Source organism: Xylocopa sonorina, unplaced genomic scaffold (assembly GCF_050948175.1).
Source record: "Xylocopa sonorina isolate GNS202 unplaced genomic scaffold, iyXylSono1_principal scaffold0076, whole genome shotgun sequence".
In the NCBI taxonomy this organism is placed as follows: domain Eukaryota; kingdom Metazoa; phylum Arthropoda; class Insecta; order Hymenoptera; family Apidae; genus Xylocopa; species Xylocopa sonorina.
In genome coordinates, this window is record NW_027490147.1 from 258,476 (window position 1) to 281,599 (window position 23,124).

General features: G+C 37.0%; 1 protein-coding gene across 1 annotated transcript in view; it reads left to right on the forward strand.

Annotated features, from left to right (window-relative positions):
* The window catches only part of LOC143432259 (uncharacterized), a 132,325-nt gene that overhangs the window by 80,718 nt on the left and 28,483 nt on the right, over nt 1–23,124 (forward strand). Inside the window, exon 3 of the mRNA XM_076909035.1 lies at nt 3,731–3,894. Within this exon, the coding sequence (XP_076765150.1) occupies nt 3,731–3,894 (164 nt within the window). The remainder of the gene's footprint in view (nt 1–3,730; nt 3,895–23,124) is intronic.

Genomic DNA, 23,124 nt, shown 5'->3' on the forward strand with positions numbered 1-23,124 from the left:
TTCCACTGACCCACTTGGCTGTTGCATCCGTAGGGCGTTGTGTGGCAGCTTTGTGATGATAGTCCTATGTCGCTATCACTGACGGTCTCTGACTGTTAGGATCCCGTCAGGAACGTCGTGGCTCTGCAGCTTGTCCTAGGTTTGCTCTGCACTAGATCAGATGTTTTAGTCGCTCAAAGTAGATGATTTCCAAAATGGAACACCGTTTGCACAATGCATACCGTATTACGATAGATGCGGCTCGAAGAGCTAACCAAAAACTGTGTTGTGTCACAGCGGCGGCGGTTTCTTTATTTCACAAATAAATGACATGATATTAATACGATTTTTAGTAGACTGTATTTTTTTTGTATGGAGTATATATTTTCTAAGTTCCTATTGAAGTGTATACACTTCAGGCAACAAGACAATAAAATTAAATCTTAAATAACATTTTATAATTATTATGTTTATGAAACTTGACTTCTCCCTTTCTCTCTCTCTCATTCTTACTCTTACTTTCTTACTCTCCCTTAACTACTTAAAATGCAACAAATCTTATTTATTTATTTATTTATTTATTTGAAAAATAAATATTTGTTTCTGCATCAAGGATAATTAGCAATATAATATTGGTGTAATAGGAATGCTAACCTATACTATATAGTATGTACTTCAAATTTCGTGAAGTTACGATGCATCGCCACGTAACATTCGCATAACAATTTTACTATTATCATAGGCAAAAAATATTATCTGTATTGCAAATACTATTTATGACATTTTTAATTGCATTCACTTTGTGTTGAATTGGTAATACTGCAAATAACATGAAAATAGTTTTCTAACCCTAGATCGAATTACAAATGACAATGCATTTGGTAAGTGATGTTTTCTATCGGTAATTAAGTGTTAATTTACGAATGGACATATCGATCGCGTTACTAACTTAAGAATTTACCTTTAAGAAAGATTGGTGAAGCCACCTTCATGCTTTAGGCATTATCGTTAGATTTCGTGTAACGACATTCAATCACGGGCTTCAGTACGTTACTCCCGACCGTTGCTTGGGGAAATATATGCCTCTTTCGTTCCTAGCTTCCTTCGTGTAAGAAAGTATCAGCAGGAGTTGCTTTTATATTTTAGCTATGTCGATCATAACTGTTTGCAATTTACATACTCTTTCTCTTTGGTGCTACGCAAGAATTACGGTCTTTACTAATTATATATCTTAGATTTCAGTATTCTTCTTGCTTATAGCTTGTTACATTTATTAATTAATTAGGTGTGATCGTTTAATTGAAGTGTGCAATGATAATGGTTCGTCTATATATTGCGCTTCAGAACTTTTGTTCATCCGTTACCTTTAAAACCTTTTAGGTGAAGTAAACTATTACGATTCGCGAATAACTATCGTGAATGGCCATTATCTATAAAGTGTACCAGTTTAACTTCAGTACGTGTACGGTTGATCTCAAAAATATCTAGCCACCATAAGGACTTAAGGAATCAAACTTGAATCAAAATTAATTTTTAAAGAACATTGATTCATTTATTTCACTACGTATATAACTGTTTAGAATATACATGTATGTATGTACGTAATTCAGATGTACCAGAAAGAACAAAAGTGACAACATAGATAAATATAATAACAATACTAATATTTGTTTATTGACTATTTATTATTAATTATTTTTATTAATGTCTAATTTAGATTTGGTAGCATTTGATACACGACATTACATATTTTTTATTTTTTCTATTGCACTATTGCTCTTAATTTACATATCTTTATAGTAATTGTGGCAAGGCGTGATATTAACACAAGTTGATGTCCTGGCTAGCTTAGCGACAGATACGCGTGAGAAGACTGCGATCAGTACAATGCGTTGTCTTCAGTGTTTAGGACATGTCAGAATCGTTGAGACTCATCGCCAGCTTACAAACAATATCTTAGAAGGTTAGGTACTTCTTTCGCACTTTAATCTTAAACATACACAAAGTTTAAACACAAAAATAAAATTTCTTTCTTTAAGCGATTTTCCATAAATTTTAATAATTATATTTTAATGTATCACAAGAACGATCTTAATAGCAATTTTGGTAATATTCATGAAAATGCAATAAGTGTTCCTCACTTATGTCTTTGATTTTATACGTTTACTTTCATTTACTCTTCTTTACTTATAATATTGTTACTTCGCACTGAATTTATTACATAAATTTTTAAGACATTATAAGTGACGTTTTCAGATAGTGTTTATTAATATTTTAAGATATGAAACGATATTTGACTCCAGAGTTTTAAGGAGTGCCAATGTAAACCATGTTTACAAGGAGTTACATTTCAAAGTTTCACCTGTTGCCAAGTTGGCAATGATGATTCTGGTAAAGGGGTTTTGACCTATGTTTGAACAAATTAATATAACATAAACATAATATTCATAATAAACACAATATTCGTATGTTTTTTATTTCTATTTCTCGTTGTTTTGGTAAGTTCATTTATGCTAAAACGGTTGATGTCTTCTTTTGTATCGTACAAAATAATTGTTTTTCCAAATATGATATTAATTTAATAAGCTTTATCATCAAAACTAAATTTTTATGTTGAGCGCGCATGCGAAATATTGTTAATATCTTATGCGCTTGAAGCGGTAACTAAATGTCGCTTGAATATTTGAATTAGTGCAATGATAGAACGCTGTTTAGTTGTTTTATATAAACTTTAATAGAATATGTTACTATGCGTGCAAATACGAACTAATATGTTTTGAAATATGTTTTTAGTTTATGATGTGTGTATTTGGAAAGTTGGTCAGATTCTGAATTTTTGTGTAATTTCTATTAAACATTAAGCGTATTCTGACGGGAGTGTCTTATTTGGTTAGAACAAACGGATTCGTTTATCACAATGTCACGAATCTTGGTGACAGAAGCGGTCGTGAAAACTTATTGGTAATATAAAATATTTTAAGAAATGCTAAAAATGGCCGCCTCCACCCAACGGTCATTCGCAGATGCCAAATGCACACTTGGGTGATGCGCACGGAAATTCCGCGTGTCTTAACCCTCGATCGTAACATGCAATAGCTTTTTGAAGCACCTTGACCTTTTAAGACACGCAGAACAAAAATAAGATTGAAAGCTGTAAATTGCTTAAACCGATAATAAAATAGTCGTAGAAAGTATATGACGGTCGATGGCCATATAAGCTAATTTATTGCTGTTATGAGTCAGATTAGAGTTTCTGAGAACATTAAGTATTATTCACCATGGTTGAAACTCTAACCTATACCTGATGTGCCTAAATTCAAAAAAGGTCGGAGTGAGCATACACGCGTGCATGTAGTGAGTTCGCCTCCCCGAGGTTCGCTGTAGGCGTCCCGACGGTGTAGGGACTTCGTCCCTTGGGGTAGCTGAAGGACTCAATCGCGGGAAAGGCGCCGCGGCACATCTAGATTTTTCCATCGCCCGTTCCACTGCCCTGGGACAAACTGGCAGGTAGTTGGATAACCTATTCAGCGTGTATCCGTATGGGGAAGCAAGCCTGATGTAGGGTAGACCGGGGGGTACCGTCCTGGTGTAGGGTAGACAATAACCTGATGAGCCTATAACAGATTTTCCATGTTGAATTGATACATGTTACGGACGTAACATTTCATTTAAAATAACTAATATAGAAATGTTTTTAATTTTGACTACCAAATTTTAGACTATCGTGTAATGGATGGTTCTTATTTTGCAGAGATGCAGTTCCTAAACAGTGTTGCGGTCTCGGTTCTCCTCCTGTACGTTGGTCCATATTAGGTGTCGGCGTAGTGGGTTTAGTATGCGCGGGTGCTGGTGCTCTTTTAGGAGCACTTAGGGCTTCGGGTCGCGATCACATTGCTGTGGCACTTCTTATGATTGGTAAGTAATTTAATTTTTCTTATGCTGCTCTTTCTTAACCAGCTTTCTATTTACATTTTCGAGAAGGTGTTTATCTTTTAAAATAATGGAAACGTACTTTTCATGGATGACTTTTATGACTCTTACCTGTAGAGCATTTACAATTAATTGTTTATGATAATAATATTATCAACAAAATAATAAAAAAATCTGAGAATTGAAATATTTTTTGTGTAGCTCATGTACAAATTCATGGATTAAATAAGTTTCTCCGTGTTCTATCATTTGAATTCAAGTAGCTTAATTGTAAGTTGGTGTTCATGTTAGTCAAGTCACTTATTTTTATGCCATTTCAATTAAAATAAATATATTTTTACAACAGTTCGATGTACGAAGATGTTGAATAAATCTTAACTTTATTGGAAACTTGAACAAATGTTAAGTGTAAAATAAAGTAATTAGGTTTATAATAATAAATTGGCTTCAAGTTATTCAAATTCAAGCGAGGTGAAAAAAACTATCTAAATAACATTTTGAGTAACATAAGTGAAAAGTTAAGTTTTAATGGCGAATCTAGATTTAAACAAGCTTTTATTGCAGCATTAAAAGATAGAGAATCAATGACAAAAGTAAGCAACAGTAATTCATGTTTTTAGCAGTAATCCTATATCACTAGATTTTTTAGGAAGTAACGAAAATTATTAGCGTAGATACAAGTTTTTTTAATGCTGTTAGATATTAAAGTGACCTTGACCTTTTTAAGGACTTATATATTTTTATCTCAGCATTTGTTCAACAATCTCTTGTAATTATTTAGAAAACACCTTGTTAAATTTTGATAATTTTTTAATATATTATAGACTACCACATTTTGAACAACTTTTTCCCATACATGTAATTGTTTGGTTTTAATTTTCGAGATATGTTGTATTACTTGTGTCACCTCACAGGTAGCTCGGTTAGAGCACAAGAGATTAAAGTTTAGTTGAGTGTCAAAGTATAAAGAATCCTCGAATAAGTGAACTCTGTTTGTTGTTCCTTCATATATACGTATAATTAATTGTCTGCTAATCGACACTGATCTCATTTCTAAATTCCTACATTTATATACAAAGTAGCGAAGCAGCAGCGGACCAATCAGCTTGTTGCTTGATATTTAGGATAATGGTGGTCGCTACCCTGTCGTGGAGTTAGAACCACGGAAGAACCTATCGGGGGAAAATGTCTAAGGGTTAAGCGACCAAGTGTATGATACCTAAGTGGCTTTACGTTTATGATATATCAACAACTATTGAGTTAAGGCATTAAAAGTGCAAAACTTTACAAATTTTAAAGCAACCTGTAAGACCTCAGCCCTAGCGCCATTAATTATGAAAAACTAGTCCTGCAAAAGGTAAATAATATAATAATTGGCAGTCCTCAAAAATAGCTAATTATAAGCGTTCGCATGTAAACGTCTTTTTTACTATATTAGCTTCTAACAGTATGGGGAATGATATTTACAAAAAAAGTTGCTACTATTACATTGAATTTTTTCTGAACTGCATATCGATTACAAAATTGCTTTGTATTCGCCTGAAAATAAATTTTTTAAAAGAAAGCTGTCTTCTACAATACAACTTCTTATAAAGTTTGTATGCAATTATTCTCTATGCAATTATCAGCAATTTTCTAATTAAAAATTGATAATTCTTTAATTTTGTAAGTGAAAGCACTTTAAAGAGGTGACTTTTCAACATTTTTTACATTACTTTAAATTAGATTTTGTGACTGTAAGTTCAGTTTCCTTTTGCAAGATATCTTTTCTTTTCTCTGTAGCGTAATGAACTAACACATGCAAATTATATTTAAATTGTAGTTAATCGTGTAACGACTAGTCTGTGATATAACTTCCTCCTCGATCCGGTTCTGAATCGCCTAGTGTGACGATTGCTTCTGCTACCTAGCCAGCTGTTATCGTCTCGTTGCATGGTCTCGAGACTTTAACATCTCCGTCGGCCAATGATGTTCCCAACTGTTTGGCGAGAGCGTTCACCTTCTTTTCTTCTTTATCACCGGTAATTTCAAGAATCAGCCCCCTGGTGAGGGGCTTGACTTAAGCAATGAAACAGGGATACAGAAGATTCGAAAGTAAAAATATAACCGTCTAATAGGTCTGAGGGCAATGTACCGGGAGTAAGGAATAACATTTGACCTTTTTGCTCTCAATTTAATATATAACAATCAACAACAGTAGAATAACAAGTTTTTAATATCGGGAGCGGTGCTATGGCCACGATTCCTTTCACGTCACTACGCGACTCTAATAAAACTCTAATCGACCTCACAATTCTTGACGAATATGGAGGTTGTTCTAAACGGACTGTTCTAGACGAATCAGGTGTTCTAGCCGAACTATCCTAACCGAATCGTCCTAACCGAACTGTCTGCTAGACTTGTTCTAACTGAACTGTGTGCTTGAGTTGTTCTAACCAAACTGTCGCGAGGACGAAAATGTCGTCCCTTAAAAACGCGTATAGAAGAGGATAGGAAAACCAAGAATGCAAAGGATGGATGCACGGACGGGGAGAGTGAACGTTTCCACGAAACGCAACGGACGGAAATTGGTCATAAATAAACCAAGTTGAAGGATCTGCCGTACGCGACTGGGCAACGCTCAGTCGCGACGAAATTTTAAAGGAAACAATTGCTTGGCCCAGATGATGGACACAAACCAGACGGGTATCGGGTTTACGAAGCGCGCGGGCCTGGTCGTCAAGTGCTAACCCGCGGTGACTAGACCTGCGCTGTGTCGTGGAAACGCATTGTTATCTCTTTAGAAAATTTACGAGTAGAAAATACTCGGAATCGTAGCCGCCACATATGGATTTGGTTTGAGTTATCGGAGGTGGTTGGACTGCTGGAAGTGGAAATTGCAAGTTGGTGCTTGGCAAAACCTTTTGTTTGAGGATGTATCAAGATGGTAAAATGGATGAACATCTGTCCTGAACATTCCGAACACGCAGAATAAACACTTAGTTGATAGTGCCCTTCAGTCCTTAAACAAAGTTCTGCAGTAGTTATAGTTCCTTTATTTTCTAACAAATATACGTGTTTAAGATTGTGGCGGCCTCCCGACACTCGCCACTAGAGGGACAGCACCGCCTACAGTTTCCTGAAAGTACCCGATGACCTATCCATTCCGATATATATCAATTCTGACCTGTCCTAATATCCCAGCGTCTAAGGCAGGGCCTGCTAGGTAGCCTTACTGATGAGTCCATTAGCAGGCCCAGGACGAAATGTTCTTCCCCTCTCTTTTCCTTCCTTCTTTCCTCTTCCATCTCTATAGCAAAACCGAAGCACGTCGCTTCAAAATAAAGGCATCCTTCAATAAAATTATTTTTTAAATTGTCTATACATGTTTCGCACAACTTTGCAGCATCCTTTCTAATTGTGTCTCTATTTAAATTTTTCGAATTGACCAGGAATCAAAATTTTGAGTAAATGTCATCATAGGCACCCTTTCTCTATTGTACTTCTACTAGAAGTTTATCAATAATAGCATAATATGTATTTAATGCGGACTTCGTTTTAGACATCAAATTTAACTTCTTTCGACGTATTTTCGTCACACTGTTTTTTTCTTCACTTATTTCATGAATACCTGGTATTCGTATGTACTCATCACATTCGGACAAATTTATACCCTAATCTCACAAACTACTACGCGGAGTAACTTGTAAATCTCGGATTTACGTAGCGAGTCGCGACGCTATCCGTCAACGTTAGTACTAAACAGCTGGTTAATTCATGTTAATAGCTCCCCGAAACGATGTTACTTTGTGTGTTTCCTTTACACAGGGCGGAAATTTGACGCTCCGAAATTTAAATACACTAAAATCCGGTTTTTGAATATCTAAATCTACCTTAAATATGTTCTTCAATATATTGTATCTATAATTTTATTTTTGCCTCATCTCCATAATGCAGGATCATCATAATTAACACTCAACATATTACTAGTTTCATCTTCATCTGAATATTCTCTTCCCTGATTTTTTGATTGTTGCTATTTTAAATTTTCACAAACTTATATATCAAAACCTGAGGCAGCTACGAACCAATCAGCTTGCTACTTCGCCTTTGGTATGGAGGTGGTAGCTACCCGGTAATAGGGGTAGGACCCAGGAAAGATCCGTTAGGCTTGAGACCACGCGGCCGAGCGGCATATTAATTATAGGCGCATTGGGTTTGTGGCACGTCATTAGTTATTGAGTTAAGGCATTAAAGGCGCGAATCGTTACAAATTCTAAAACAACATTTTAAGGCCCTAATCCTTGTACTTAGAAAAATTTTCACGACACGACAGTTGGACATTATTATCATACTATTATTGATTTTCTTCTTTTCTTTTTTCGTTTTGCTTATTCTATATAATTTCCATAAAAAGTGTTTCGCCCTTTTTAAAGAAATTTGTTAATGTAGATATTTTTTCCAACAAATTTTTTGCTTCGCTTCCTTCTCTTCCTTTACTTTACGATTAACGAAGTCAGATAACCTTTTCCGTTTGTATTCCATATGGTCAGTCATGATAACAAATCGCGACGATAACGAATAATAGTCGTGATTTAAACAATGATAATAATAAAATAACGTTAATGTAACGGACTGTCTACTGACAACTGACTCGAACTCAATTAACTGATTGATCTGAACAGAATTGAACTGAAAACGCGAAAATGCTGTCATTTAGGATTTCTTTCGTTTATTTCTGATAGAACTCGGTGCATTTCGTTGGCCATAGGCAGAAGGGGTCCGAACAAATCGACAGCAATTACTTCGGAGCGCTGCTACATTATTAGTGTTGGTAACTAACACTAGTTGGTAACAACTGGTTTCAGATTCTCAGATCATTCGGATAGTTAGCGATATGTACGATTTGCGCCGAAATGTTCTGTTATAGAAATATTATGATATTTTTTCAATATAATTTTCCTTTTGTGAACAAAAACCATTAGCTGTGGTTGCTTGGACTCTGAGACCGAAGTAAAACAGTCCAGAAACCCATTACAGAAAATCATCTGCTAGAGAATCGACATAATATTATGTCAATATAGAGTTCCTTCTGTGAACAAAAATCACTAGCTGTGCTTGCTCGAACACTCGGTACCTCTTCGTTTAGTTGACTTTTCGCTGTAACGTTCTTCTTTGCGTCGTAATGTTCTGCTAGAGACTCGTCATAATATTTCTTCAATATAGAGTTCCTTTTGTGAACAAAAATCACTAGCTGTGCTTGCTCGGACTCTCGGTCCCTTTTTTAGGTGAATTTCCTATATGTCGGGTTCGGATTGATTCGGGAAATCGATGATGACTGCCCCAACTTCCTAGATCTTATTTTCCTAGTTTTTTCAGAAAACTGAAAAATTTTGCAGAGGGCGAGTGTGCCATCTATATATACCACTACCTCTCTATCTTCAAGGCCACTTTTGGATCGGTCCATCATTTGTTGGAAGGAGGTCGGAGCGTTTTTTAACTCAAAAGGCATCCTTTTGAATACGTACAAGTACATCGAGCCGATAAAAACGATCTTGATGCTGTCTTGTTGATATGCCGGGATTTGCCAATATTCCGATCAGAGATCCAGGATTGTAATCTTTCGGATTTCTTTCGCTGAATGAAGCAAGTCGTCAACTCGAAACAACGGAAAAGTATCGGTGACAGTGACGACGTTTAATTGAGATAGTCTACGCACACTGTAATTCCACAATACATAAAACAAATAGCAATAAAAAGAAAAGCAGAAAATAAAATGCGAAAGATAAACGTAGACAAGTCAGGTCACACAAAAAATTTAATCGAATCAATTCCATTGAACCTAAGCATTTGAGTTGATTCAGACAGATAAATCAATTAAATCAAATCGAACAATAAATTAATCAATATAGTTGAAATAATAGGCTCGATTGTATTAATGGTATCACGTAATCCGCTTAATGTTCCGACCGACATGAAGTAACAATAAACGTGGGGTCTACGAAAACTGAATTTATGACGCGTTCGTGACAAACTGGTTATTTTTGAGATTAGACGTTTTTAGCTTCAATAGTTAACACTCGCGGACATTGACCATTTAAATTAAATTTCGTACCTGTGACGTACTCAATAGTCAAAGCATGTCATAAATAAGGTATTGTCTTTAGGGTCAGTCGAGCGGGCACATGTACGGGCCATTTTTGTCACGGGTACATAATTGTCCATGCATTGACGATTGACCTTACGAAAATTCCGAAGGATGTCAGGTATCTTCCCACCCTCTTGTAATGAACGTGCGTTTCGGGCGCAAAAGAGGGTGTGAACGATACTGGAAGGGACACACTGATTGGTAATCTGCATCGCTTCGGCAAAGGCCAACAGCGTCCACCCCCTGCACGATGGAGGGAGCAACAAACGAGCTCCTTAAAATTCTTACATCGACTCGTTAATATAATAAAAATATCCAAACAACAAAGGACTAGGAAAACCCGAGCTCTTGCAAGAATCATCGTGCCTTACAAGAGATTACTAACGAACATTAAAAAAAAAAAAAAAAATAAAAAAAAGACACTTCTACCGATCGAGAAGTGGAAAATTAGCTGTTTAAAATTAGTTTAGCGGACAACGATGCGAATTACCACGTTAGTATCTGGGCTTTACGACCCCAGAGAGTGAATGAACAGAAAATTCCACGCGGACGTGACACTTGGGTGGTTTCTGCTAATCCGATATCTTCGTGCAGCTCAAATCAAACAAAAATATACGTTGAAATATACAGGTCGAATTTCAGAGAAACTTGTTACCTGCTGTAGCGGGCAGCGTGTGTAGTGATTATCGCTGGGGAACAAAAACTAAGTAGCGCAAGGTCGTTCAACGCGAAGTGTAAACAATACACGATAATCTCATCGTATCGAATTCGATAATGATTTACTACGTTTCGAAGCGAGCACTTTATTTTGAAGGTAAATTTTCATCAGAATTCCATGGGCGTCAAATTTTATGGTTCAATTACTAGCAATAAGAACTATCAGGGATGTCACAGGGGATGGGAGTCACTAATAAAATCACGATAGATAATGTAACACTAATGATTTAATAATTAACTACGCAATACAAACGTAATGATAACGGAAAAGGACGAGGAAAACAACAAGAAAAAAAGAAGAAAAGAACAGAACAAACGCAACAAATGAATTGCCTCGAATGCCAGTACGTTACACGAAATAACCCTTATAATCTGATGTGGAAAATGCAAAAGGAACCGAAATATTAGAGCAAGAAACGTGACGATTGCAATAATCCTAACTATAATAACGTTTTATAATCTATAGGCGAAGAAAGGGACGGTGGGGACTGGCCAATCAAATCGGAAAAAAGGAACAGCAATGGCACAATAGCGAATAGAACAACAGAAACTTCGAGAGACATCGCAACGGTAAAATCGGCTAGTATTAGGGAGGGCAAGGGGAAACGTTCTTTTATAATTGCGTCGATGCGAGATTAACCGGAAGGACCACGGTACTGCGGTAATGATAGGATCAACGCGATGAGCGATATAAAATCTACCACACACACGCTCGGCGACGGAGGGCGACCACGCGATCTTTGCACAAAACGATTGCGTAACCCGGTAGCCGGTACACGTGGACGCGGCTACCGTTATTAATTCTATAAAAAAGAAATACGGTACGCAATAAGAAAGAAAAGAATAAAAAGGGAAACGCTTTAGCAGATCAGGACTCACTCGTTCGTTGCTTCAGTTCTGGACTCGTCTTTTCTTTTATTCCTCTCTCTCCCTTTCCCTCTTTCTTTCTCGCTCGTTATCGCTTTTGATCTGTGCCCTCTAAATCACTCTGTTTCGACACGCTTTCGCTTGCTAAGTGATCGAGTCTATGGTTCCTCGACTCTCTCGATCCTCACGGGGGCTCCATGGTGGGGTGGGCTGTGTGTTTCGGCAATGTTCGGGACATAGATCGGTGGATCTCGGCCAATGGTTTCTTCCTGGGAGCGACTGATGGTACTCGTTCTTTTTATTGAAATCGCTCCAATTTCGGTGCGTTTTCCCCGCTCTGTTTCACGGCTCAGCTGCAATCCGCTGGTCTGGTCACTCTTCTTTAGGGGCTGAGCTGGAGTAAGCTATCCTCTCGCACTCTGTGACCTTGTTTTGGTGTTGCCAGGGTCACCGTGGTTGTTTAAGGTGGCCGGTGCAAGGGCCTTCGTGGGTCAACAATCGTCCGAGCTTCTGATGGTTTTCTTTCAAGGTCTCATCTCCAACCTGTAGGATTTTTATCGTGCTTATTTCCCGGGATTCTTCCGAAGGGGGATCCATTTTCAGGGTTGGTGTTGCATCTTCTTCATCCATTGTCCGGCCTCCTTCCGGTGCCTTAGCGCACGGCCTCCTTGGAGGGTTCCTTCCCAATAAACTGCAGGCTCCTCGTGGCAAGCCTCTTCAGTGATGTCTTGGGCCTTTTCGCGCGGTGGGGACTCTATAGGAGCTCCTAATTACATGTAACAGAAAGTATACTTAGTTTTTACAGTGAGAAAGATGGAAACATTCTAAAAGGAGACAAAATAGTAAAAAAGAATATATATTGATCATAGAGATAATCAGTTTACCATCTCGGGAAGGATTGGATATGTTGAGTACATCAACGGAGTCGATAATAAAAAAAAACATAAAACAAGATTTATAAACAGATACGTAAAAGAAGTGCTTGTTACTTTTATGATTGTATTATGTAATACAACGGACTTTATTAATTCCTACATACATAACGGTATGGTTAGACGCCAGCTATCTTACGCAGTAGCACTGAAACGCAATTAATGCTTTAAAATATAATCGACCACCTTTTTCTTTGCGGCAGCTGAAAATGGCCTGTTCGCAGTGGATGACATTGCCGACCCTACCGATGTATCGGATTCATCGGCCTCGGTTCTTATCCCGTCTGTGGAGCGGATCGCCCGGTTCCTTCCAGTTTTCAGGGGTATTACCTCTTGCTTCGCCATCTTGCAGATACGATTCGTGGCGGCTGACGCTCTCGAGGATCTTCGGTCGCTGGGTCCTGCTTTCTTTTCTTCCTCTATCCCTGAGCTCCTTTCGTCGTCCTTCGCTGTTCCTTGAAACAGAAAAACACACGCGAGCTCTACCTAGAGCACACGCACACGCCCTGCACTTAGATTGTCTCTATCGGTGAGCACTTTCGTTCGACTTTTTCATCTTTGGTTCACTCGTATGCTCCCTCCATTACCTGCTTAACCCGTGTGGATTCTTTCAGTACGCAAACGATTGTTCTGTATATATACCCCGTGTTGTAGGTGTTGTACGCCGTTGGTGCATCGGCGCCACCTACGAGCACAGATAGGCACGGAACAATTTTCGTTTGTATTTCGCCTTCGAGGCCGGGAAATCCTGAGATTTATTTATCAAAATATTCGTCAGCCATTTCCGCGTATGAAACTGACAGAGCACTTGCTTTGTTCGCATATCACGTTTACTTACAGAGCACAATGCGACACGACTACACTCAACCAACGCCATCTTGGCATTTCTGCGTCTATCGCTGTTGCTTTTTTGAAATATTTTCAGTTTGTATTTGAGAAACTACATTTTTTTCTGCGGTTACAGGTTTTAATCCTTTTATGCTTTGCATGTTAGGTGGAAATTTTAGTGCATTGTGGTTGCTGACAATTGGCATTGTTTGAAATGAATGGAAATTCCTTCCGTTGTAACGGGAACAACTTAATAGAATTGATTGAGAAACGCGATATCGGCTCCGTTAACAAAATTTATTACCGTTGCCTCAGTGATACGTTTCGTTTAACAGAAGAACAACCTCGTACGCATGTAATGATTGTATAATCATTGTATGATAAGTTGTATCGTAGAAATTCCCTGGTTATTCATTGAGATCCTCAGCCGGTGTGTAACCTGCCCCTTAACAGCCGGTGACATATCAACTTTACGTCCGATTAACCCAGCCAAAAACTAAGGCGACTGCTGGATCTTCTGACGACGTTCCCTGCTTGTGATCAAAATTCTTAGGTCACCAACTAGGGAGTCGAGCGAACATCCGAATTGGCTTTTCGTTTCCTATGATCGACTATTGATTTTAATAGGAAACTAGATTGATAAAGTTTCTTTCTACAACAAAACTCAAACTTTATTTAATAGAAAACAAACTGTTTACGCAGAGGAATGATACGTTACAAAATGATTGTATGTTTTTTGTAGTGTGATATGTTTGAATGTTTATTACTGAGTCCCGTGCAGGACGAGCTTGTTCTCGCTCGCAGAGTTAAACATTATTTGCTTAAATGTTCGTTTTTCCCAATCAGAAACTTTTTGGGTGTCACCCACTACATTTCCATACGTCCTAAGCGCATTTTATCCCGGCGACGGTTGGGCAATATCTGAAGTGCCTCGGAGATTTCGGTTTTTCCTGGAAGATCGCAGTGTTCGTCCAAGTCGGCGTACGGTTCAAGAACCATTATGTACATATGTCACTGATTACCTTTCGGAAATACCGCGTTTATGGTACGTCAAATGGTTATTGAGGGTAAAGGCTTGAAAATTTTTAAACACATGCTGCAAAGAACTCTACCGATGCTTCCTCAAAAATGGCCTCCATTGTCAATCATACCATAAACTTTGTCGGCGAAACTCCTGAGTATTCCGTTGTTGGTTTCGGTACAGAATACTTTTATATACGAATTTTATAATATAAAATTCATATATTAGATATGAATACGGTGATCTTACCTTGAATACCTTATTAATACAGGTAGCCCTCTTATAGCACGGTATGTGCTATGTACAAACACTGTACTTCTACAAAAGTACTACACTAGATAACATAATTTTTGTTTAATACATTTAAGAACTAAATTTCCTTCCAATAATGACGGGAAGGAATAATGAACTATAGTGGTTTTACATGAAAATGTATAAATAAGTTAGACACGTTTTTGTTTCTTTTTATTTCCAAGCCTGTAATTAAAAATGTCCCAAGCGGAGCTTGTCGACAGTTTGCGTCGAACCACAATATGTTAAAAAGTATGACTTTTTCGTCTTTAAGACTAATTTCTGAATCATGTCTGCTAACGATAAAAAGCAACATTTAAGAACGGTTAAGAACGTTTAAGAACGTTTAGATCGCTGATGTGTATAAATGTGACAACGCAGAAATTTCACTAGATCAAGTCCACCCCCAAGGTTCTAAGGCCCGCCCGCTAAATCTGAAAATATTCTAATTTCTAGAGTTTATTTGGAACGTGACTTTCTAGTATCTTTGTTTAAATCGTTAAAGCATGACTGACTCCTATTAAATTGTATTAATCCAAGTGCTACATGTTGATAGAGATAAAAGAATAATCTATACTGTAGATAAACGTTTGCCAGATATATGATTTTGAGAGAAATGATTAACGAAAGAAGGAGGGATCGAGATCGATGGCTGATCACTACGACATTAACATATTCCAATGGATTTTTGCTCTGGTACTTTACGATTCTTACGTTCCTTACTTTTCTTTTTATTATGGATGAATGAATTTTTAAGTTTATATTCTCAAAAAATATCGAATTGAAATTTACCAATTATTTCATCTTGAAATTAGTTATTAGTATGGTTGCTCTCTGACCCCGAAAAATGTAGCCAACGGGACTATTCCTTGGCACGGTACCATTTCAATCGTCTGGCTGAGTATAGAATTGTATTTAGGACGCAGGATTAGCTAGAAATGTTTTTAACTTGCTCTTCAGTTTCACCCTTTTTGCTCTTTCCGAATTCACCATCCTTATATACGCAAACATAAACATTCTAAATCTTTCGAGCGAGGTACAAGCGTGGTATGTCGTTGTGTACATAACTATCTGTACGCACCCCTGCCACTGACTTCGTGAAGGAAGCTTCGTGAATCCATATGCTTCGCGAACATTCCTAACTTCGTTACGTTTCGTAAACAAAACTATTCACATATCGCCCATGAAAGAGACCTTCAAAGATCGTTAGGATTCGAAAAACTTCTTTTATCACTAAGAAATTCTGTGGGAAAAGATTTTACGGCAAGTTACTATGCTAACATACGTTCAGGGCTAGTAAATACAGATAAAAGCGCTTTATTCAAATGATGTTCCTCTGGGGCTTGTGTGTATAAACATTTTTATAAATTATTTACATGTATGCGTTACACTGCAAAAGATAATAAATGAAGAAAACGTTAGAAAGTAAAAGTGGTCTACGCGTACTGTGTTAACTCATAATATGGTTACTGTATGCTACGCTCCACTTACTAAATTAATGATCTGCGAATATTTTGTATCGTATATATATGAGGCACTATGGCCAGGCAACGGGCCTGCAGTAGTAACAAATGTCTCACAGCAGTGAAACATATATCGAGTCCTTTTGTGTCTTATCCTGTTACTTTTTCTATTATATTTTTTATCCGTTCTTCTGGCAAGTACCAAATGCACCCTCGAGTGACGCGCATAGAAATTGCGTGTGTTTTAATCTTTGACCGTAGCTAGCAATAAACTCAAGAAGTACTTCGACTCGAACAATGAAGTAGTAAAATTCAATAGTCTGAACAGTAAATGTGACTTCCTGGGTGTTATTACTGCTATAAACAGCTGTTTAGCAAATGAGTATAACGAAGGAGATCAACTGCTTGTACAATCAAAAAGGTTTTAGCTTCTTCGATATAGTTGCCACCCGACAGAACCGTTTTATTATATAGCGTTCTCCAATATTAACTTTCACTTTCGGTAAAACATCTGTTTGATAGAAGTAACTGATCTGTGTTCAATAACAGTAATTATGTTTCCACTTTCTCAAGTTTAACCTCATAATTTTTGGGATCGTTTTTTCATAAATTCCCGTAGTTCCATGATTTTCTGGTAGTCCTCTAGTTTAAATGGGGTCTTCTCTTCGACCGAGTCGACATTGCTGCCGACCTCCCTCTACAGTTTCTCTAGATGTTTCCTTCTTAATTTTAGAAGAGCATACCCCGCCACCATCCGCTCACCATCGACCCGGAACTGGCTTCCACTATTACTTTAGGTCGATGCTCCGGTTTCTCATCCTCGGGAATTAAGCGCTCTCCAGTTCATTAATTCTATTTTTATTATTATCTTTACAAATATGTCTTAGTCAATACATTTATATGTTTAATTATTATTCAAATATTTCCCAAGATTTCAATTTATGTCTATATATATTTCCTATAAACATAGACAACAATTAGAAAAAGAAACATTTTTTGTCAAAATTTATTATCGGTGAAAGTGTTTTATCTCGGTCGATAATTATTGATATATTATCCTATTCTCCTTTATTTTACGATTCTATGTTTTATTTAACTCTGCTATTTCTATGATTATTCTTTCTATTTGTTTATTCCGTATTACATCAGATACCTCCATCTATATGTGTTATAAGGCATCGGCTGTTTCCCAAGACTCTCGCATTGAATACTTCACCTTTCAATTCTCTCCTCTACAATTGTAAGCAAAGTTCATTTCTCTCAAACTTTTAAACAATTCTTAATTTCACTCGATATCACTTAGTCACTATTTTATCACGACTACATCGACCTCGAGTTTGTAACTCTCGCCAATTGTAACGATGTTCTATTTTTTATGTAACGCCAATTCTTAATTGCTCTCGATTAGATGTTACTCCAAAAGCTGCTTTTAGCTTTTTTATATCAAATTACAGTGTTCTTATTTTGGTAAATCTCGAAGCAAACCAAAAAATAAAATCTGAATTTGAAATATTATGTTTATTAAAATCTGTAAAGAAAATAGTGCGTTCAATAATTCTGAATGTATGTAACTACTTCCATCAATCTATGTTCAACTACAATTATCAATCAAATGTCGAGTCAGTTTAATTATCATTAACATCTATTTGTTTATAAATATACAGAAATAATTTCTATATAATTCATATTATATTCATTTCTATATAATTCATATTATATAATTTCTTTATAATTCATTCTATATAATTCATTTTTATTATTAATAAAATTTATCGTTAACAATATCATTATTATCAATTTCAGCACGCAATTAAAGTTCAAATTATACTATATCATAATTTAGTATAATTTATTTTTTCAATTTAAATTATATTTGTAAGAGTTCAATAACTGTTCACAGCAATCATTTCTAATGGTATAATAGCAATCAAAATGTTTGTAGTTAATTCATTAAAAAATTTAATACTCATACAAAAATAATTCAAAAATCTTATCTCGTTTTTTCTCAAATGAATAAACATGCAATTAAATGCTCCTTTAACAAATCTTGCTTTTACCAGATACAACACACAGTCTTCTATTTTAAAAAATTTCACATCTACCGCTTATACTTTTCTATATTTCCGTTGATAATGCAAAAAGTAGGAAATGTTTCAGAAATTAACTCTGCGCAAACAATAACCAATTGTCTAATGAATTAAAAGGAAATATTATTCAAGTCTGCTATCCTTTGAACTGAATTATTAACCCAATATTTTATACCAGCGATAGTCAGAAAGCAGCAAGTACAAATGATTTGTCCAAGAAAAATTGTTTTATTGGTGAATAAATACTACTTCGCATACGCATTGTCTATTTGAAAACTTATTAAAGTAAACTTTGTTTACCTTAATGTTACATGCTTATATAACATTTTAGATTACAATAGGAAAGAAATACATGAAATAAGCAGAGACAGAAGTAGCTAAATCGACTCTACCTCTAGACATGCACATAAAGTAAATTTTTTCAAAAATGGAGCAACAAATGGACAAAAAACATATTATTTTTTAATGACTAGGTATTTAGCTTTATATTGATACCAACATCATAAAAATTGGTCTACCATTTTTTAAATTATGTGACTTGAATTCTAATGAACAAAAAAAGGCTAAAATATCCTTTTTTGGATACGATTTTTTTGTTAAATTAAAATAAAAAATTTAAATTTAACAATGAAAATTTATGAAATTTCAATACTTGGTATTGCCCTTAGCTTTAATTACTGCCTTTAATTAATGCATTCGATCATTCATCGATCTGACCAGTTTTTTTTATAATGTTTTGAGGGATCCTTTCCCACTGCAATAAAGCGGTCTTGAGCTCATCAATGTTCGAGAGTGCCGGATTTCGATCTAGGACCCTTTGTTTAAGTTGTATTTACAGTTTTGGCAACAGGACTTTGAATTCATAAATTTAATCTGTTTTCTTTCTTTTTTATTTATTCATTATATTACAACCGTGTTTTTATTTTCATTTATTTTACATCGTTGACATTACTATCGGAATCCAGCATCGAAATTTTCGTTTTCTTTCCGTTGGTTATTATTATTACCGTCAGTTGAGGCCGATTCTTACACTGTGCAACCTTTCTCATCGTTATATTTCGCTTTTAGATTATTATTGTTGCATTATTTCCATATGTCAACCGAGAAACAAAAATGAATCTTGTGTTAGAAAATAGAATGTAGCATACAAACTGTGAAATAGATTTATCGTTCGAGTAGGGTCCTCGACTGTTTATACCTAGGGGTCTGAAAAAAAACACGTGCAGATTTTGCGTCGTCAATTTTCCTTAAGAGGGAGGACCCCAAATTTCCCATGCGGTGTCCTCACAATTAGTAGAGCTGAGGCGTACGGGAGTAAGGACAACACTCGACTTCACGTTCTCAATTTTAATATAAAAATCAACAATAACAATAGTGATATATGTAGGACAAAATCTTTCTTATCCTGGGAGCGGTACTGTGGCTACGATTCTTTCGCATCGCTATGTGACTTTACTAAAAGTTCTAAACGAACTGTTCTGGACGAACTGAGCGTTCTAAATGAAATCTCGCAAGGACGAAAATGTCGCCTCTTAAAAATGCGTACAGCAAAGAATGGAAAAACCAAGAACGGAAAAGATGGATGCGCGGATGGGGAAAACGAACGCTTTCACGAAAACGCAAAAGACGGAAATTGATCATAAATAAACCAAAGTCAAGGATCTGCCGTACACGACTGGACAATACTCAGTCGCGACGAATTCTTGAGGAAAACAATTGCTTGGCTTGAAGGATGGACACAAACCAGACGGATGTCGGGATTAGGATAGACGCGCGGGCCTGGTCGCCAAGTGTTAACCCACGGTGACCAAACTCCCACTGAGCCGTGGGAACGCATTGTGATTTAGCCCGAAAATTTACGACTCTAAAAATAGCGGAATCGTAGCCGCCACTGAGCCTTCAAAGCGTGCGGACGTTCCATTCAAGCCTTACAAATAAAGTTATAGAGCATAAAGAACATTGCACAGTTTTTCATTTATTATTATCCATTTCCAACAATTATTATTATTGCTGCGGACCAACTCTTTTGTTTTCTTTTCTATTCTTATTTTTTTTTAAACTGGTAGTTTACTTTATTTAGAGTATCGAAACTTCTTGTTTTATAGGCTCGGCACGACAAACTTGTCACGGAATACTTACTCGAAGGCAAAAAAAGGGAAAGACCGAAAAATATAATGATGCTGGTCTCGCAAAATCTCTAAAACGCTATTATTCACTAAGTATAACTAATTCCACTAATCAGACTCATGCATTTTGCGAACGGTAGTCGATACATAAACATGTATCACAAAATTGTTACTAAAAGTAAGGGAGAAAGGAGGATCAAAATTTACACGCTTTAACGAATTTGGGCTCACTCTACAATTTCGCATCAAGTCTTCCGATATCGGGTCAAAAATCACAAATTCTCTGTGTTACGAACTACCACGTGGAATTCTCGAATCTGATTCCTTTCCGAGGTTGTAAGATTCGGAGTAAGTAAGCTATAATAGTTTGAAGCGGCTGCGCTGCTTCGGTTTTTGCTGTGCTGTAAAGATGGAGGAAGAAAGAAGGAAGGAAAAGAGAGGGGAAGAACGTTTCGTCCTAGGCCTGCTAGTGGACTCATCAGTAAGGCTACCTAGCAGGCCCTGCCTTAGACGCTGGGATATTAGAGACAGTTCAGAACTTCTGTATATTGGAAACGATGGGTCATCGGGTACTTTCAGGAAAGTGTAAAATGGTGCTGTCCCTCTAGTGGCGAGTGCCGCCACAAGTTAATGACTTCCCGAATAAATGAAAACAGAACCGACATGATGCTCTTTACACTAATGTTCGTTGTCTGTTTTCGAGTCGTCTAGAGATTAAGTTCGCACGTTTGTTCTTCCCCGCGAAATTGACAAGATGAGGTTTGGTCTTTTTCACTTGAACATTGATTTTGATTTGTCTGGCCAACTCCCTCCACCGTGCAAAGAGGGGATACTGACTGGTTTTTACCGAAACTATGCACATACATTACAAATCAGCATGCTCTTAGAGTATCGTCCATATCCTCGTGTACGCCCGTAGCGCGCTTTTACTTGAAGAGCGTAGAAAGATACCTGCACGGCCGTGGCGGCCTTCGAAGTCCTTCGCGTCGTCGAGGGAATTTCCCCACAAAGTCTTGGCTGTGACCCGAGTCCCCTACGGTGCACACGTATTAAGTGTACATGGTAGACTGACTCTAAGGACGCAAAAAATAAACTATCTAAAAATGCATTACATAGAAAAAGTCGTGATTGCTGGTATAAATTATTAAAACATCTAATTCTCAAAAATAACCTTTCGTCACGAACGTGCTGTAAACACAACCTTCGAAAACCCCACATTTTCTGTTTCTTTACAACAGAACACTGTACAATTTGTTCGCAGAATTCCACACACACTGTCACGCACGTGACTCGAAGTCGGTTATCGTGGAGTAAGGTAATTCTTCCCTGTCAGCTCGCCTTCTTCCGCGTCTTCTCCGTTTTCTGTATGCTTCGACATTGGTTGGTGCTATCGATCGGTGGATTTGACTAGCCAGAGGGCTAGAGCGAATATTCTCGATCGATGCGTTTGGGTGATGCCGGCGTCAAGGTTTTCGTGGAGCTGCCCCCTTCGGAGCGAGAGGAAATAGGCTAACCTCACGCGATCTAGTGTTATATTTATTGGCCCGTCTGGGTCATCTCTGTAGTTTTATTGCCGGTGTAGGGACCTCGGGATGATTTTGGAGATAACCCCACAGTAGGGCGTTTCTCCAAATGAGAATGCAGTGACTATTGTCCCAGAGGTCTTCCTAGAGGATGAAATGATACTCAGGGCTTGAGTTGTGCCTCTATTGTCTACCGTCACAGACAGCCTCTCCAGAGAGTTCTATCATAGTGAGCGGCGGTGTTTCCGTAGCAGGCCTCTTCAAGTGTTGTCGCGGTCTTCTTGAGCCATTTTTGTATTGCCGCTAGGACTACGAATATAACTAATTACAGGAATTGGTCGTAACTAACAGATCTTATATCCTATTTTCCTCCGCAGGTGAGTAGTGATCTCCGAGCTATGGTTGTGAGGACTTGTGACGTCACCTCGTCACAATATATAACCACACAATTGCAAAAATTTTATTATAATTGTAAACTTGCGCTATTTTAGAAATTAAGGGATATTTTATTGATATTTTTAATAAAGTTTTTTCTAAAAAATTACTTGACAAGATAAAATATTTACTCGATACATCAAATGTCATTGTTAGAACTACCGCTTGTAGCTTTTCTAATACACCTATATTTTCATACTATTTTTATGTTATTAGTAAATCCTTTCCCACTTGTCAGATTTCCGAGAATCCAGAACGATGTCACGCGTCGTCCTATCTAATAGGTGTTTATTGCAACGTTTATTATCTATCCAGAAGCCGTAATAGTGAAGATAATCAACTACTATAATTGACTTTCATACATCTGTAATTGCAAAACCCCACGTTAAACTCTAATGATAAATAATAATGTCAAATTTAATAGCGTCAATTGTATGAATTATCGTGTAATTCATAGTTTAACATTTCCCGTGAGACGTGAACCATTTTCAAGGAGATACGCAGAAACTAACGCCAATAAACAGCAGGAAGAATCATTAACTGACATTAGCGCCAACCCTGCTCATTTCTCGGAACATTCTTACCTCTTTGTTAAAAATTCTGTGCAATGATACCAGCGAATTCCACGTTTTTTCGTGTTTATTTCTGTTAAGTTTTAATCGCTTTTTATCGGCTTGCGAAGCGTTATCGACTTTGCACTCGACAAGTCGACTAACTCCAACTTATTCGAAAGACCACTCCCAAAATGGGTTTTGGAGACTAAGTATTGAATTCAGTTTCTAGGATATTTTTATTTTA